The 19,472-nt window shown below is 46.4% G+C and overlaps 1 protein-coding gene across 2 annotated transcripts in view; it reads right to left on the reverse strand.

Annotated features, from left to right (window-relative positions):
- The window catches only part of CEP126 (centrosomal protein 126), a 343,370-nt gene that overhangs the window by 171,036 nt on the left and 152,862 nt on the right, over window positions 1-19,472 (reverse strand). For both annotated transcript variants that reach the window (XM_086935283.1, XM_086935284.1), the window contains exon 5: window positions 4,136-4,331. In XM_086935283.1, coding sequence (XP_086791409.1) covers window positions 4,136-4,331 — 196 coding nt within the window. The remainder of the gene's footprint in view (window positions 1-4,135; window positions 4,332-19,472) is intronic.

A 19,472-nucleotide genomic window follows, 5' to 3' on the forward strand; every position in this document is an offset into this window, starting at 1 on the left:
GAGGCTTCGCAGGAGGGGACTTCGCCTTCGTGTCCCGCCCCCGACCAGGCTGAAAACGGCCACGAACCCTGGAAAACTGCCTGTGAGAAGAGGGCCGAAAGAAAGGCTTAGGCTTAGAAAAAGCAGGAGCAGCCGAGGGCAACTTAAAAGAAGAGGAATGTTTCTTCTCCTTGAAAAGCCGATGAAGCTTGCCTTCCAACTCAGTCCCAAACAACATGGAACCCTGAAAGGGCAAACGAAGGGCAGAAGACTTTTGGGCCGAATCGGTCTTCCAGTCCTTGAGGACCACGTTCCTACGAGCAGCAATGCAAGCACCCCCCGACAGAGCAGAGGCACGCACTACATCGAAGGAAATGTCCGAAAGAAATTCCACCTGATGCTCAATGTGAGCCAGAACGTCAGAACAGTCCGTGGCATTATCCATGCAACCATACAAAGTCTTCAAGTCAGAAAGCAAAGACTGAGCCACATAAGTCCCATAAATGCCAGCCCGCAGCGCCAAATGGGACCCTGAATACACCTTACGAAGAGAGGCGTCCACCCTCTTATCATCAGGATCACGCACCACAGCATCCTCGGCCAAAGAGGTGCGCCCCACCAGACTCGCCACAAGAGAATCCACAGGAACAGAGTCCGACAAATCCTTAGCCATATCCTGGAGAGGATACAGCTTGGTCATGAAGCGAGGAAGCAAGATACGATCCGGATCCTTCCACTCCCGATCCAAAACCTCCTTCACACATGGATGAACAGGCATCACCACAGGCGCAGAATACTGGAACTGGCGAAGCAAGGAACCCCAGAAGTGCTAGGGACATCCGGAGGGAACCCCATATCAGTCTTAACGTGGCTCAACAAGTCCAGCAACATATCCTTATCGACATATTTGCCTTTAACAGAATCTGCGTCCAAACCCCCCTCCTCAGAGCCAGAAGCTGAAGAAGAAGACGGAGGCGGAACACATCCGGACCGTGACTTTGACCTGGCCGAGGATCCTTTGGACCTGGGACCCCCCATCTCCAAAAGAGTCTCCTTAATGAGAGCCTTTAACCTGGCATCACCACCCCTAGAACGATGCCTAGAACGGGCAGGAGAAGAGGACGAAGATGAAGAGGAAGAAGAGGACACAGCAACATGCCTGCTCTTCCTAGAATGCTTCCCCATGTCAAAGTCCAGCAGGAAACACAGAGCAAAGCAACAGCGTAGGCGCACCCCAGACAAGCCAGCAAGCCAAGCCAGAAAGCAATCCATGGAGCGAGGAACACAGAAAGATAAGCAATGCACTGAGCCAAACAGCAGCACCACGCACCAGCACCAGCAAAAAAACTGAATGCAGGGACCAAGAAACCCACAGCCGTTTTATAAGGGGAAAAGGAAACAGCTACGCGGTACTTACAAGAAAGACCGGCAACACCTCCAAGACTCTGCCGCCAGCCGATAAACGAGAACGCCTGACTTCCTGCCCTAACCAAAGGAAGTCCGGCAGAAACAGGAAAGAAGTGCCCCAGCCACACCGGGGCCGCCGCAACACTGCAGAAATCCTTCCCAGAGCGCCGCGTCTCCGAAAAGCCCGGCAGAACAGAGACGCGGCGCGAACACCTCCAGGGCCAACCGAATCCATCACGGCAACTGAAAATAGCAGTCAACTGCAAAGAAGAACCTGGAAGTGCCGCAGGAAACTCCCCAAGCCCGGCAGGAGGAGAGACCCGGGAAGACCAGCACTACCCGAAGCCCAGCAGCAGGTAAGCCCCAGGAGCCCCTCGGCTCCTGGATCCATGCACAGAAAAAACTGTCGACAGACAGAAAAAAGAACAGGAGGCATGCTGGGTACTGTACCCTTATGTACTCCCTATAGGGAGAGGGAGGGGCGTATCAGCATTCCTGCTTTCTTTTTTCTGTCTGGGAGATGGTTAATCTGGATTGTTTGTATGAAGGGGACGAGGACATGAGGGACCTGTGGGTAATGGATACGAGTCTGTGAGCTTGGCCACAGGGCATTGAGAGGGGCTAACTTTCAAAGAATGTCCTTCCTGTCTAGATGGGTGGCCTATTACACTCCCTCTAGGCTTCATAAATGGTTTCCTACGCTACTGAATGATTGTTTTAGATGTAATCTGCCAGAGGCAGGGGACTGGACACATATATTTTTCACTTGTCTAAAATTACAACACTTTTGGGAAGAGGTTTTTGGGTTTATTAGTAGATGTGTTCCATTAGATATCCTTCCATCAGAATCGTTGGCACTATTTGGCTTCTCCTATGTAGTTGATTGTCTCTAACTATACAAACAATTTTTTGTGTCCCTTGCCTTAGCAGTAGCCAGATCTTTAATTGCACAATATTGGAAATCTCAGAAATTACCTATACTGACTCTGTGCTTACAAAAGATGGAGAGGTCTTACAAATTTGAAGAGGCCTACGCAAAGAGGATAGGGGTGGTGCGGAAATTTGAGAACATATGGAAGGGCTATGTCACAACTACACAAATAAATGATACAATGTGATTATTACTATGGAATTTCAAGGCGTAGAGTGTAACTATAGAGGTTTTTTTAGTTGGGCCACACACTATCATGGATTTGACACCTAGAATGCTGGTTTTATACATCATGTAAAATGGAGCATGAACTTTTGTTTTCTTCTACCATGCATTTTAAATATGAGACTTAACATGCAATAGGTTGTATCTTTTCTGCCTCTTAGTATACATTGTGGGTCATATTTATTATGCACTAGTGGATTATGATTTTTTTAAAACTTTTTGTCTATTTTTTCACATGAGATTGGAGAGTCTGCAAATTTGTTTGTACTATGTCTGTTTCCTACGCTCAATAAAAAATATATAAATTAAAAAAAAGGATGCGGTCACTGCATTTTGCATGCTAATTATGATTATGGTGCTGATGCTTAGAAAAGTTTTGGGAGAAGAATTCCTGAATACCGATTCTTTATTAGAATGGACTGTACGCACCTTAGTCCAGGGAGAGAAAATTGCAGGTTAAGACAAATACTCCAAGGGCAGATGTACAAAGCACTTTTGTAGTCTCAATTCGAGGTTTGCAACTGCAAACATGCTTTCTGCAATGCAGGAAATCATTTTAGAAGTTGGTAACTTTTTGGAGACTCCAGAATGGGTTTAGAACTGGATACGTCCAAATAACTGATTAACCTTTCCACCACTCAAATTACTTTCATATTTCACTATACTAACTTAACACTAATCATTTGTGGGTTCCGGAGTAGCGTGCTACTCACCAAAAAAGCGCTTCAAAGCCTCGTCAGCGGCAGTAATTGCTATATAAATGTAATTACAATACAATGCAATAAGGAATCATAATATGGATGGTGCGTTTTGTAGAGGTCCTTCTCAAACAGCGATTCATATCCATATGTATCAATGGTTTAGGACCAAATTAGCGGCCCAAAAACGTTGAAAACGTGATAAGGCCCACATGGGGTAGTAAGCCATTCAGGGAAAAAAGAAAGGGGTTCTCTTGGTGACTTTACCCCCTTTGTGAATCTAAACAAAGTACAGGGGACCACTGTGTATGGTCAAACAAACTTTTAAAAGGATTAACCTTGATACATGTGTGCCACAGACAGTTCGCCGCAGGAGTGCAGACATCGTAATGAGTAAGGAGACCGCTCCACCCGAATTATGCCTGTTACTAGAACACGCCTGGAGACGGGGCCTTTTTCTTGCCTTGAATTAAATCCCACTGTCGTCTTACGAAGTGGTTCTTAGATAAGGCATTCAAAGTTAGAGTTTTTAGATAGTGCCTTGGACGATTAGTAGATTAAAATCTAAAACGATTATTTTACAAATATGAATATTCTCTTTTAAATACTGCAAGAGGAATTTAGTGAGCCACGCTTACGTTAGAAGTGAAGTTAAACGACGTCACACACACATGCGATGCTTCGGAAATGAGCTAAATATTGCTGCAAACAGTTTTTGCAATGTATTGCATTTGGGTGGATATATTTATTGTTTACACGGTAGTATATAGCACAAAAGCTTACACAGTCAGGATATGAATCATTCGAAGCGATTTAGCAACCCCTAGTGGTGATTTTATGAAAACACTGAAGGTACAAACGTACAGAGAGGTTTTCCTGAATCAGGCATACATACCTTTAAACTATTATGCTGCTGATCTTCTAAGAGGCGCTGAGCTTCCACTAGGTGCTGCTTGAAGAACATCTGGTTGTTGTGAAAGTTTACTCCAACGTTTTCCTGTATCATTTTGTCAAAGTCTTCATTTGACGGCACGTGTTTCTGAAACCAGTGACCATTTAAAAGGATGGTAGAGGAGGGAGAGTCTACATTTCTTGAAAGGAAAAAATGCAAAATAATGTATATGTATATTAATTTTGTTCTTGAATTAGTTCATAATTTATCACTTTAACGCATACAATTAAGCGATTACTCAAAATTCTAAACATGTATGGGCAGTTCCCAAGGATAAGACCAGATTACTGCAATGCGGTAACATTTGGACCGCACATCCTTGGTACTGTGCCTTTATCATCGCACTATGATCTCGTCTTCTACCTCTCTGTTAACACGTTTAACCCACTCCTCCATTACTGTCTCCAAACACTGCCTCCCCCCCTTCTGCTCTACTTATATCTCCCTGTACCCCTACCCCTACCTCTACCTCCTATCACCCACTCACCACCCTCACTCACTACTTCACATCCCCACCACCATCGCTGTGCCCCACAAAACACTCTCTCAACACAATTTCCCCTGTCCTCTTTGCTCCTGCAGCCTCCTACTTCACCTTCATTTTCACTTTCTAGCCCCTTTTAATATCCACATATCCTCCGCCTTTGACCTGCCCCATCATTTCCATATCCTGACTCCATCCCTCCGCCTTGGAATCTCAAGGCCTCCTTCCCACCCCTATCTCCAATCCCCTACTCCCAACTGTGGCTTCACCTCAACATCTGTCCTGCTAGACCTTCACCAGTTTCCCTTTCATCGTGCTATCCCATTGTCTCTTTTTCCTACCATACCTTATACACTCTTCTCTCCCCCATAATGCCCACTCTCGCGCCTCTCCTGTATCCATCACACTCCTCTCAGACCCCGTTCATGGGGCCACAGGGAAGATGGAGGTTACTTGGCCCCAACCGTCAACCGTATCCTGGGCCAAGTACAACCTTTTCCGCAATTGACTCTCCAGGTAGGAAGGGCAAGCAGTCACAGACTTCTCAGGGAGATAGTGTGGAGCTGGGTACAGGCTCAGAACTCAGCATTCACTCAAAGCAGAATAACTTAATTGGCCATCTCACAGAAATACAAAATACTACACAATTCAGTCTAGTATACAGAGCAGCAGTTCGGCCACAATTCTCCCTTGTGGCGCTACATTTGCTGATTCCCCTCATTCTATCTTCGATTCGGGTGACCCTGACAAGCTTGTCCTCTACCAGCAATTATTGAAGAAACATGAATCAGGCTCAGTTGCAGATTCTGGTGCTCCATATATAAAATGCACAATCAGTTCATGTGTATCAAGTGTTCATACCCCTGGTGGTGTATGGCAGGCAGTTAGCCTCCAAGTCTTTAGTGTTCGACTAGCATGGATCAGGTGCCTTAGCTTTCCCTCTGCAGGCAAAGGCCACAGTAGTTGGAGACAGTCCTTGGTAGCATCCGAGAAAACTAGGCACGACCCAAGTCTCTTCTCACACAGCCTCTGGGTTGAGTCCAATGTCGGTTGGCAGCCCTGGCACTTCTGTGTATGTGTGGGCTGAACTGCAGCCTCATCAATCCGGTGAGATGGATGCAGCCTGTTTGGGCTGTTTGCCAACACTGAAGAAGGTACGGGCCCTAATTGGCTGATAAGACCACCAGGGAGGTTGCAGATCCGAATGGGCTGACACGTTCACCAAGGCAATTGCAACTCCGTCCGAGCCGACATAATCCTGATGGCACTTGCAGGTCAGTTGGTCCCATACAATTACCAGGGAAGTTGCAACTCAGACAAGGCTGTTGCATTCACTGCCAGGAAACGTCTGAAAGACTGGGGTATGGGTTGAGGACAGTCAGCTTTCACTGGGAGTCTCTCCGTCCAGGGATATGTTGGACTTCTCCTATACAGAATCTCCTACTCGAAGGCCCGGCAGACTTCTAAATTCTCTCAGCAGGCAAACCGGCTTCTTCTAGAGTGATGGAGCTGACGATATATCAAGGGTCTAGAATCTAGACCCTTGATATATCGTCAGCTCCATCAGTAAATGCAGACTAGAGGTGATGTCCACTCACCGACAGAAGATTGACTGTCAGGCAGACATCTGCCCTGGTCACCTAATAGTGCCTTATGTATTCTGTGGAGCACTCCCTTGGTTACAAAAGACTTGGAATACAAATAAGGTGTGGTGGTCTGGGTTCCACCTCTGCACACATATTCTAGACACGGGACAGGAATTCACTGTCTCAACCTTCAAACCCGGTATGGGGTGGTTCTCTTTTCAAGTGTCTGTCTCAGGCTGCTCTCCAGACACAGCCTTTGTGTGGAGTATTTCATCTTGCAGCAAATAACATTGGGGCTGCATTCAAAGTGGAGCACTCACAACAGGGACACAATAAAGTGTGACATTTCTGCACCTGGCTATCAGCATCTTCTCTTAAGCAGTAATTAGTGTATGACAAAAGGGCAGGCCTGACCTAGAAATATCCCCACCTTGCACAACACAAATTGCAGTCTCACCCTTCAACATTTCCATTAACTAAATGGCATTGCTTAGGAAGAACTGATCAGCAGCCTCTTGCTAACAAAAGTCTTGATGGAATTTCTAAATGCCAAGTCCTTATTCTCCTCGTTTCAGTGTCTGGATTTCCACCCTCTAGCCACGGGAATGCAGGTAATTCACTTACACTATACGGGGATTCTCCGTCTTGTGCCATGCCAAAATAGGGGCATCTACATTTGATCTGACCGGATTCAGTACTCAGGCTCACTCACAGAGTCAGGCTACTTGGTGTGTGTTACACATACACTATATATGCACTCAAGATACTATATTATCGTTCAGGGCATTCACTTAACAGCTGAACTTTGCACAAGAGGAGCCAGCAGGCCACACCATTATTATTATTATTAATTATTTATTATTAATAACATTTATTAAGCGCATGGTTGCACAAAGAACAGTGCGTCCCCGCGCTGAGACTCCCAGTAATCCTCCCACAGCCGGCTAGCAGAGGGACAGCCCAAGGCACTGCCGAAAGAAAAACTACACTAATAAGCTTTGGGGAAAAGAAAGGTTTTCAGCTTCTGTCTGAACCTTGCTTCAGATGGTTCCATCCTCCATTCGATGGGCAGGTCATTCCAGTCCTTACTGGCCAAATATCTAAACGACCGACCCCCCATCCTGGCTCTGTGGATCCGAGGGACCACTAGTAGCATACAACCCATTGACCTGAGATGGCGTGAGGGACGATAGATGGGGAGCAAATCCTGAAGATACAAAGGTGCTTTTTTATGAGCTATGCGATGAGTGATACACATAGTTTTAAATTTGATGCGCTCCCTAACAGGGAGCCAATGTAGGCTGCGCAGGGCATTCTTCCCAGACGCCCTCCTAGGGAGATTCAGAACCAGCCTAGCAGCAGCGTTCTGAACGCGTTGCAGCTGTATAAGGCCTTTTTGACTGAGTCCACAGAGGAGGGAATTCCCATAATCTAAATGGGAGGTAACTAATGCGTGGACCATTGTTTTCCTGGAGTTGGGAGGCAATAAGTCGAGGATCTTCCTCAAGACTTTCAGAATGCCATAACATTTGCCAACAATATTGTTAACATGTTTAGTGTAGTCAAGGTTAGAGTCCAGGTGAATCCCCAAGTTTTTGACTGAGTCTACCGGGGCGGGGACAGTGCCCAATTCAGCCGGCCACCAGGCGGAAGTCCAGATAGATGGGTAGGAACCAACAATAAGGACCTCTGTCTTATTACCATTAAGGCGGAGGTAATTCTGCTTCATCCACCCATCAAGTGCCACCAAACAGGTCGAAAATTTCTCAGCCTCCACAACTGGATCACGGGACAAATTGATCACCAGTTGTGTATCATCTGCATATGAGACAATATCAATCCCATATGACTCTACCAGTTTGGCAAGGGGTTCCATATAGAGATTGAATAATGTAGGGCTCAAAATCGAGCCCTGAGGAACCCCTTGTTTAAGACATCTTACACTGGACTTACAGGGAGGACAGAGCACTTGAAATCTCCTATTCGTGAGGAAGGAGACCAGCCACTTATGAGCGGGACCAGTTATTCCCTTCTCGCTTAGGCGGCCTAGTAATACTGGGTGTGACACGGTGTCAAAGGCCGCACTTAGGTCCAATAGGACCAAGGCGGCCGTGTGACCCTCATCCACCCTGCTCCGCAACAGTTCTGTAGAAAAAAGAAGGGCGGTCTCAGTTGAATGTTTGGCCCTAAATCCCGATTGAGACACGTGGAGGAGTTTATTTTCCTCAACAAAGCCCACCAACTGTTGGTTAACTAGTTTCTCTACTACCTTCGCGCAAAAGGGAAGGAGAGAGATAGGTCTTAAATTATCCAGTTGTGTCATACTAATATGGGCTTTCTTTTTTATAGGGACAACTTGTGCTAGTTTCCAACTGTCAGGAACCAGGCATTCACGGAAGGATAGTGAGGCCATATTCCCTATGTGCTCCGTTACCTGAGTGAGATGTTTGCGAAGGATCCTCGCAGGGGCCACATCCAGGGGGGAGCCAGAGTGAATATCCAGTAAAATACTGGTTAGCTCCTCCGCTCTGGGGACCACAAATTCCTCAAGATATTTTTTTGCCTGAGTTACATGACAGGGAACTAACGGGATTGTGGATTGTGAGATAGACTGAAACGACGAGTAGATCTTTTCTACTTTCCCCACAAAGAAGTCCGCTATCTCGTTACATGACTCTGTCGATGAGGGGGCATCTCCTGAATTCACTAGCGGGGCAGACAATTCCTTCAAGATCATGAAAAGCTCTCTGGAGGTATTCTCTGAACCGTCAATCCTCCGATGATAGTAGTCTCTTTTAGATTTCCTAATCTGCCAGTGATAGGACTTTAGTTCCTTTTTGTAGACTTCCCGTAATGAGGGGGCAAATTCCACTCTCCACCTCCGTTCCAGAGTCTTGCATTTAGTTTTAGCGGCACGCAGCTCGGCAGTGAACCATGGGGCGGATTTAGTTCTCCGTGCCATAGCTTTTTGAGTCCAGGGGGCCACTTTATCGAGAGCACTCTCGACCCAACCATCATACCTCCTGCATGCCTCAGCCAAATTATCACTGAGCTTAGGGGGGTCCTGTTCTAGGGTTAGATTGAAAGCCTCATGGCTAAATTTCCTCCAGTCCCTACGTTTAACTGCAGTGAATTTCTGCAACGGCACCCTATTGGGCTGCCTTCTAAATGTGAAGGGGATCACATAGTGATCTGACCACAAGATCTTAATCGGGGCCGATACAATTATATCTTCCCAATTAGCAAAAATAGGGTCCAGCAGGTGCCCAGCTTGATGTGTGGCTCTATTATCAGCCAGACCAAACATCAAAGCTCTGAGAGAATTAATCAGGGACACAGCCTCGCGGCAATTAACATCATCCAAGTGTATATTGAGGTCTCCAACAATCATAAACTTATTATGACGTAAGGCAGAAAGCGTTATAGCCTCGAGGAGACTCTCAATAAACGTGGTAGCCATACCGGGAGGACGATAAATAAGAAAACCCTTAATGGTGCAATTTGGGCCAGCCAAAATAGAGAAGAGCCCGACTTCACAATTGTTAATGGCCGCCGGTTCAAGTGAACATATCAGTTCCGTTTTATGGATGATGGCTATCCCCCCTCCCCTCTGAATCCCCCTATTAATTTGGAGAATGTTATATCCGGCGGGGAGGGCCTCAATAATGTCAGGGAGGGATTGCTCGTCCAACCAGGTTTCCGTCAGGAAAACTAGGTCAGGGGCATCATCCATTAACATATCATAAATGTGCAAGCTGTGACATTTCAACGATCGACAGTTCAATAGAACGGCAGAAATTTTATTGCCATCGCTACCCGACTTAATGTCTCTGTGGATTGTGTAGCCACAACTCTCACACCTCGAGGGCCATACCTCCACATGCAGCATGTGCAAGCATTCCGGTTGCGGTGCCATGCGCAGATGTAGAAGTGCTTTAGTGCATTAGTGACACATAAAAAGGTTTGGTCATACTCTAAATCTCAATACACAGTATGCTGCCAAAACTGCTTTATGTGCCACATTCAGGATAGGGGAAGTAGCCCTCCGATCATTATGAGGGCACGCTTGGTGCACACCTCCCTGTCATAGGACAGGTCCAGGGCAGTGCATAGTCAGTGGCCTAGGCCTCTGCGATCAAGTTTAGATTAGCATGATGCTAGGTCCAAAATAAAACTTAAGAAAGTAGGTATACATACAGTTGGGCACTCTGGGCAAGGAAACATGGCTGTATACCACACAGGCGGCATTCTTGTCCAAATAATTCTCAAACACCTTCCAAAACCAATGTCACATTTTGAGAGACATGTCCCTATCATATCCACCCAACTTGTTTCCCAAAAACACTACTAAACCCTATGCTACGCACCATCTTCTTGATACACAATACCCACAATACGTGCAGGCCACTCATCACACTATTTGCAAGCTCCCTTCTCTCTTCACTGGTACCCACTGTGTCTTCCCCTCTCTCTCTTTTCCTCTATTGCCAGTTAATACATCAACTCCTGATTGATCTTATTGCTCCCATCTCTCCATGCTATCTGATCTCTTCCTGCTTTTCAAAATGGACACAACTTTCATCCGCCTCCATCGCATCCTATTGCACATGAATTGATCGCATTATTCCTCTCACTTCCTTATTTCCCACAAACGTTCTGCGCAGGACCCCACCCTATCCACTCCCCATAAACAACCAAAAACACTGCACTATGCATTCCTTAACACCCTTTTCTATTCACACATCTTAAAGAGGATTGCATAATGTGATCTTTCGAGTCTTCTGTGGTTGAGAGCGGTAGTGTTCATGTTTGAAAATTCTTAGTGATCACATTTGAACACAATAAAATATCACACAGGACAAATCTCCCTCTCACACCTGGTTCCCAGCACTTAGGTTCTCGGAAGCAACACATCCTCCTCAAACAGTTCCTACCTAACTCGCTCAAACACATTAATTATAACTCACTACACTCCTCTACCAATCAGGATCAACACATTAAATTAAAAATGATCATCTGAAACATGCTTCGGAAAATGAGAAAAAGACTTCGCACAATAACAGGCCTTTCATTCAACACCTTCCGATTCGCAATAACATTCCACTGCCAAGCGAGGTGGCACATCTGCAGCTAAACCTGACACAATCCCTCCAGAGTACCCACAGATAGCCGAGTCCTGACTCCAATAATAGGTACACTGTTACATTTAATTTGTGGCATACTTCACATCTAGTTTGCCAACAGACAAGAACCTGACTTCCAAACAACACATCTACCCACTTGTCACAACACCACACATCTGAGTCAATTCCACACAATTCGCCACAGCTTTACTATTCCATAATTCATGTCAAAACCACATAAGCCTATCCCATACTGTAATTCTAACTTAATGAAACACTGGGCCAGATCAGGGTAGCCATCATTTTATTGAGAATCACATAAACTACTAAGATATGTTCCACAACTTCTTTCAAATTCACATCCACGGCACCAGCAACGATACTGGGACGACTCTTGGTGGCCAGAGGCCCTTGGAAAAGCACCCATCCCGACGGACCACGCACGGAACCTGGGCGTCATCCTGGATTCCTCACTCTCGATGAACAAACAAGTCAACGCCGTCTCTTCATCTTGCTTCAACATTCTTCGCATGCTCAAAAAAATTTCGCTGGATCCCTACCGAAACTAGAAAAACAGTCACCCACGCTCTGGTCACGAGCCGACTGGACTACGGAAACACCCTCTACGCCGGCACCACCGCAAAACTCCAGAAAAAACTACAACGCATCCAGAACGCCTCAGCCAGGCTCATATTAGACATCCCGCGTAAAGAACACATCTCTGATCACCTGAAAAACCTCCACTGGCTCCCCGTCAATAAGAGGATCACTTTCCGGCTCCTAACCCACGCACACAAAGCACTCTACGAAATCGGACCCGAATGCCTCAACACACGACTATCCTTCTACACCCCCCCCCGCCAGCTACGATCCTCCAACCAAGCCCTTGCCACTGTACCTCGCATCAACAAAACCACCATGGGAGGTAGATCCTTCTCCTACCTAGCAGCTAAAACTTGGAACTCACTTCCCACTCACCTCCGCCTTACTCAGAACCACCTAGCTTTCAGAAAGCAACTCAAAACGTGGATATTCGACAAGTAACTCCCCACCCTTCTTCAAGCGCCTTGCTATACAAATCTTTTGACTTGACTTGACTTGAAAATCCCATCACTCTTCCGGCATGAGGAAAGATGCAAGGTCCTTCTGTCACCTATCATAGTCCAATTGAAAGGATACGCGTTGTATTACCAAAATATCAATGTTTTAAAAGCGACCTATAAAAATATCAACTCCAGAATATTTACCACCCCACATTATCAAAGTAGGTATATTTAGGTAAATTTAGATATACTATTCTTGCCTCCACACCTGTGTACCTTGACAACAAAAATGTGCCATTCTAAACTCAATATACTGACATACAACTGGATACACAATGGTGAAACCATGTAACGCCGAGTACAGTCACTGAACTGGACTTCACTGGACAGGGAGTTTCACAAAGCAGGACAAACTGCTACAGGAAGCCTGATTAATTAATTCTCCATGTGGAACGTTTGGTGAGCCCTCAGCATCCACCACATAGAGATTACACAAGGAAAAAATGAAACACACAACGCAGCTTGACTTGGGAACTAGAAAGGTGACTCAAGAAGTCAAGTAAGAGAATCACAGCAATAGGGGTACATGAGATATGGTACTTGGGGCTAAAACCTCAAATGACAATTGGGCCAGTCCACAATATATTGTAACAAGAATCTAGGGGCAAGACATTACAATTAACCTCGCACTAGAAAAAGAAAAGGTCTACTACTACTCATCCTCATTCTGAAACATAAAAAAACAAAGAACTTTAAAAAGAGGAAAAAGCAGCCACACATGCAACCGTTTGAAATCTCACACTCTTCACACATCTTACAAGACCCTCCTGGATTTTGCAATTTCGCAATGTGCAAAGAATCATGAAGTTAGGACTTTTGTAAAAATTCTAAGATTTTTTACAAAATCCCTGCAAAATCTGAAAAAAAAACCCTCCTTTTATTGTCCCGGTGATGACAAGCTAGGCCAATAAAAGGAAGTAGGGCACTTAACCCTCCCACTCTCACCCGGAGCAGTCTTCTGCCATGACATTTCCCTACCCTGCCTTCCCCCTCCACCTTCCTCATCTGTTTCTGCCCCCTCCTCATCACTTGTTTCCCCCTGCCACCTGTCTTCCTTTCCACTTTCGCAATGTTAGCATCCGTTTTCTGCCTCCACCCCCCCCGCTACTCTCCCTTCCTTTGTGTGGTTTTGCAGGGGGAGGGAAGCAGGATGGCTGCCTCCCCCCTGCACCACCACCATGAGCAATTATAAGTATGAAGTACATGGTGTTGGAGGGAACTGTTACTTTATACCCCTCCGTCCTCCACTCACCTTAATTTAAGATGTTTTTAGGGGGGGTAAAGTAAAAGTTCACTCCAGCACCATGCAATTGACAGTGGAAAGCAAGACGGCAGCATGGTGCCAGAGAGAGCGCAGCTTTGAAATTGAAATCTGCACTCTCTCTGGCATCAAACATTCATCTTCCCAGCTCTCTCCTGCTTTACAGTGCTGGTTTGCTTGCTCCGGATGTATGACGGTACAACGCGTGGTATTACCACGCGTACCATTACCACGCAGGTTTTACAATGCAAGTCGTTACAACGACTTGCGTTGGGGGGCACTGGATAGTGGAATAGTTTAATTTACTATACCAACTCCAGTCCCCGTGGATAGTAGGGAAGGTTTTGGATAGTAAATTAAACTATTCCCTATCCTACAGCGCCCTCCAGCGCAAGTCGTTGTTACGACTTTCGTTGTAAAACATGCGTGGTAACGGTACCGCGTTGTAAAAGTTCCGTTGTAAAGGATGTTCCCAGCTGGGTCCACATTTGGAACATGGTATTGTTGTGACAGACACGTCTAGGTATTGTTGCTTTTCGGACCCAAATTGTTTTATTCTGAAGCTGGAAAATTTGGAAAACCAGATTTCAATATCCGGAGGGTCTGAATTATGTTTATGTTTAGTATAGAGCAGTAATCATGCCACACAGCTTGGCTGGAGGGTCAGAAGACCTGGATTTACATAGTATTACACCATACAGATAACGCAAATAAACAACAACTTCAAACACATTTGGATGGCAGGTCATTCAACCCACCCTCTCTTTCCAGTAAATCCACAGGGAAAACTCATCACCAGCACCACTTCATGCTACAATCTATTAGGCCAGGGTTGTTTCAGACCCACAGAATTTCCAGTGGGGAACTCTCAACCTCTGTAGCTTGATCTACTCTCAAAGCGGTAAAAGGCCGTGTAATTCGTGAATCTCTGGTATGCAAAAAACATGTAGCAATACATAACAATTAGTTGTCAAAAAGTGCTCCCAATATCAACATTCACTTTAGGCTTCCAAAAGCTGTACAGGTGGGAAAAATAGTAACAGTGAGATTTTAAATCTGCAGAGCAACCAGACACACTTGCATTTTTTAACCACAGCGAAGTTCACAAAAACAAGCACTGTCATAGCCATAGTTCTGGCTGTTATATGGTGACAATTTTGCTGATGTCTAAACGTCTCCGTAGGTTTAAACCATTTAGTCAAAACTGCCAGTGACATGGTCGTTGGAGGCGTTTCCTTCAACCTCTCAAAGATGCAAGAGTACCAAAGGAATACTTGTCTAACCTGACCTTTCCATAACAATGCTTTGGTCTGGCTGGATGTGCAGTGATAATTGTAAGAATGTTTAAGGAGGTCAGATGATAAACAAGGCTCATTTTAGAGAAGAATTGATTCCGCCACCTTAAGCTAGCTAGGCAGCTGGTCCAAAACCCCTTCCCAGCCTCTAAAATATTAAAGCAACATGGACCCTTTGCAGGCTGGAAACCTCTCAGTTTTCAGAATAATCCAGTGACTTGCTCCTTCCTAGCTGCAGAAACAGGTGCTAAAGAACAAGTTACATACCTTCGGTAACGCTTTTTCTGGTGGATACAGTATCTGCCTGCGGATTCCTCACTTTGTGAATATCCCCTGCGCCAGCAGCATTCGGAAATTTTTTGTCGAGGACGACATCACAGAGGCATGAGGACGTCAGTTCCGCCCTAATTCCGTGCCCCAGAGGCACACGGATGGACCGAGATAAATAGGTACCGTATACACAGTACACAGTATTCAAACCAACACACACAGTGTGAAATCAATGCAAAAAGCAAGAACAATTAAACATTTACATTGAAAAATACAATCATAAAATAAACACTTTGTAGGTATAGAAGAATGGATAACGGGAAGGCAGGTCTGTCAGTGAGGAATCCACAGGCAGATACTGTATCCACGAGAAAAAGCGTTACCAAAGTAACTTGTTCTTCTGATGGATACATCTGCAAGTGGATTCCTCACCTTGTGAATAGAATCCCACAGCAGTCCCACTCCAGGAGGAGTGGGACTGCTGCGGGATTTCTATACCAAGAAATTCTGTAGGACAGGGCGCGCAAAGTGACTGTCCCTCCTCACTTCGGAATCTAAGCAGTAATGCTTCGCGAAAGTGTGGAGGGTGGCCCAAGTTGCCGCTCTACAAATGTCCTCAACAGGAACACCTCTAGATAAGGCAGATGTAGAAGACTTTGCCCTGGTAGAATGTGCTCTTAAACCCTCTGGAGGTTCCTTACTAGCCAAAGAGTAACAAATCTTGATGCACAAGACAATCCATCTGGAAAGTGTGCGCTTGTGCACCGCTCTGCCTTTTCTGCAGCCAGCAAAGCCCACGTAGAGCTGGTCATCCACACTATAGTCTTTAGTTCTATCAAGGTAGAAGCTCACTGCCCTCTTTGGGTCCAAGTGATGAAGCTACTCCTCCTCCTTGGAAGGGTGAGGGGGAGGATAGAAGGAAGGAAGAGTAATGGACTGCCCCAGATGGAAGGGAGTTACCACCTTAGGCAGAAAAGCAGCCCTGGTCCTGAGAGCCATTCTTTCAGCATGAATGGTCAACAATGGGGGTTTTGAACTCAGAGCTTGAAGCTCACGTAACCCCTTGCTGAGGTAGTAGCAGCTAGAAATACTGTCTTAAAAGAAAACAATCTCACTGGACACTTATGCAAGGGCTCGAAGGGAGAACCCATCAAATAGGTTGAGACAAGATTTAAGTCCCATTGAGGCACAATAAAAGGAGTGGGCGGATATTAGTTTGTAAGGCCCTTAATAAAACGCAAAACAATAGGTGAGTTAAACAAAGATGGCTGATCCGGCAAGCAAAGGACTGCCGACAAAGCCGATAAATAGCCTTTCACAGTAGCCACAGCATAACCCTGCTGAGCTAAAGAAAGAGCAAACTGAAGGATGTTGGATACACGAGCCTTTAAAGGGTCAAAAGACTTCTCTCCACACCATGAGACAAATTTGGACCACCTATAGGAATAAATAGACTTGGTGGAGTGTCGCTTGGCCGAAAGAATCACATCCACCACGTAAGGCGGGAGAGAAAAATAATTCATATTGCCCCGTTCAATCTCCAGGCATGAAGGTGTAAGCTCTGGAGGTGGGGATGTAGAACCTGCCCCTGCGACGGCGAGAGTAGGTCTGCCCTGAGAGGGAGAAGGAGCGGAATGCACGAGGAGAGGTGGAGAAGATCTGTATAACACACCCTTCTTGGCCAATCCGGGGCGATCAATATGACTTGGGCCCGGTCTTGGCGAATCTTCCTCAGAACCCAAGGAATCAAGGGAATTGGAGGAAACGCGTAAAGGAGTTGTGAGCCCCAACTCAACTGAAACGCGTCCCCCGAAGCTCCTCGCATCGGATACTGGAGACTGCAGAATGACGAGCAGTGAGAGTTCTCATGAGTGGCAAACAGGTCCACCTGAGGAGTTCCCCAAGTCCGGAAGACGATATGAACCACCTCCGGATGAAGCCTCCACTCAAGATCGGCTGAGAACTGCCGACTGAGACTGTCTGCACGTGCGTTCAGAACTCCGGCCAGATAATTTGCCATCAGACAAATCTGATGGTCCTGAACCCAGGACCAGAGACGCAGGGCCTCTCTGCAAAGACAATGCGACCCTACTCCTCCCTGTTTGTTGATATACCACATCGCTGTAGTGTTGTCCGGTAGGACTTGAACCGACTGACCGCGAAGGGAAGGGAGGAAAGACTTGAGCGCCAAACGTATCGCCCGTAACTCCAGAAGGTTGATGTGAAGCAACCTTTCCTCTGGAGACCAAAGACCCTTGATCTCCAGGTCCCCAAGATGAGCACCCCACCCTGGAGTGGATGCATCCATTATCACTGTGGCCACCGATGGAGGTAGATGGAAGGACTTTCCGTGAGACAGATTACCTTCCACGCTGCACCAAGACGGATCTGCCGAAGCTTCTCTGGAGATCCTCACAGAATCCCTAAGATCCCTGTTGTGCTGATACCACTGCCTGCAGAGGCACCACTGGAGCGCCCTCATGTGCCAGCGTGCATGGTTGACCAACAAAATGCAGGAAGCAAACAGACAGAGCAGGCAAAGGACCTTCAGGACTGGCACGACCGCTCCTCTGTAAAACAAGGGAATCATTTCCTGAATGTCGCGAATCCTTTGTGGAGGAGGGAATGCTCGACAGACAGTAGTGTCCAGTACTGCCCCTATGAACAGGTTGTGCTGTGAGGGCACTAGGTCAGACTTGGGAACGTTTATCGAAAGACCCAATTTGTACAACAGCTAAGTTGTAACCTGCAGATGATGAAGCACCTTCTCTGGCGACTCTGCTTTGAGCAGCCAGTCATCCAGATAGGGGAAAACTGGAATCCCCGATCTTTTGAGATGGGCTGCCACCACTGCCATCACCTTTGTGAAGACTCGAGGTGCAGTAGTAAGTCCAAACGGGAGAACCGCAAACTTATAATGTTGCGACCCTACCGTGAAACGGAGATACTTCCTGTGCGACTTCAGGATTGGGATATGAAAATACGCATCCTGCAAGTCGATCGACACCATCCAGTCCTCTTGCTGCAGCGCTTGAAGAACCTGCGCTAGGGTGAGCATCTTGAACTTCTCTTGCTTTAGAAAAGATTCAAGATCCTGAGATCCAGGATTGGATGTAACCTGCCATCCTTCTAGGGTATCAGGAAATGCCGGGAGTAGCATCCCTGACCCCTTTCCGGCTCTGGCACCACCTCTATTGCACCTTTTTTTCAGTAAAGTTATCACTTCTTGCTGCAAGAGAAGAAGGTGGTCCTCCAAGCAAGCCCCTTGACAAGGAGGGTAATTTGGAAGGAATTCCCGAAAGGGAAGAGCATACCCATTCTCCACCACATTGAGAACCCAAAGGTCTGTAGTGACCGATTCCCAATCTTGCGAAAAATGAGTAAGCCGACCCCCCGCAGGACCAACATGATCCAGAATGGTGGATCTAGGGCTTCTTTGCTGTGGTAAGAGGGGGGGAGGTAGAGGAGGAGGAGGAGGAGGGCTGACGACCTCATGGGCGTCCTCTGTTCCTGCCCCTATAGGACTTACATAGGGTGTTCTGCTGCTGCTGAGGCTCTTTGTAGGTCCGAAAAGACGACCCCCCCAAAGCCTCTGTACTTTCTATAAAAGGAGCCCCTAGACTCTGTCTGCAGACCCAGGGGACTTGGCTGTAGCCTTGCTGTCCTTAAATCTTTCTAAAGCTGCATCTGCCTTCTTCCCAAAAAGTCCAGAACCATCAAAAGGAAGGTCCAAAAGAGTCGCCTGGACATCCTGAGACAACTCCGACGACTTAAGCCAGGCACTCCTTCTCGATGCCACTGAAGAACCCATTATTCAGGCTACAGAGTCTGCAGTCTGCAGTATCAAGACCACTCTGGATCGTGCGGCAGCCTGCGTTTCAGATAAGACCTCATCAAAATTCTTCCTGTCCTCTACCGATAACTTTGGGGCTAGCAGTTTAGAAAAATCCATTAAGGCATAAACATACATGCCCAAAAGACAGGTAGCATTAGTGGACTTTAAGGCCACAGATGCCGATGAAAACACCTTTTTAGCAGCCTGATCCAGTCTTTTCGACTCTCTGTCACCCGGAACTTGCGGAATAGCACCACCCGATTTCTTTGAACAGGCAGCTTGAATAACTAGGCTCTCAGGTAAAGGATGTGATGTAAGAAACT

This window comes from Lissotriton vulgaris, chromosome 8, assembly GCF_964263255.1.
Source record: "Lissotriton vulgaris chromosome 8, aLisVul1.2, whole genome shotgun sequence".
In the NCBI taxonomy this organism is placed as follows: domain Eukaryota; kingdom Metazoa; phylum Chordata; class Amphibia; order Caudata; family Salamandridae; genus Lissotriton; species Lissotriton vulgaris.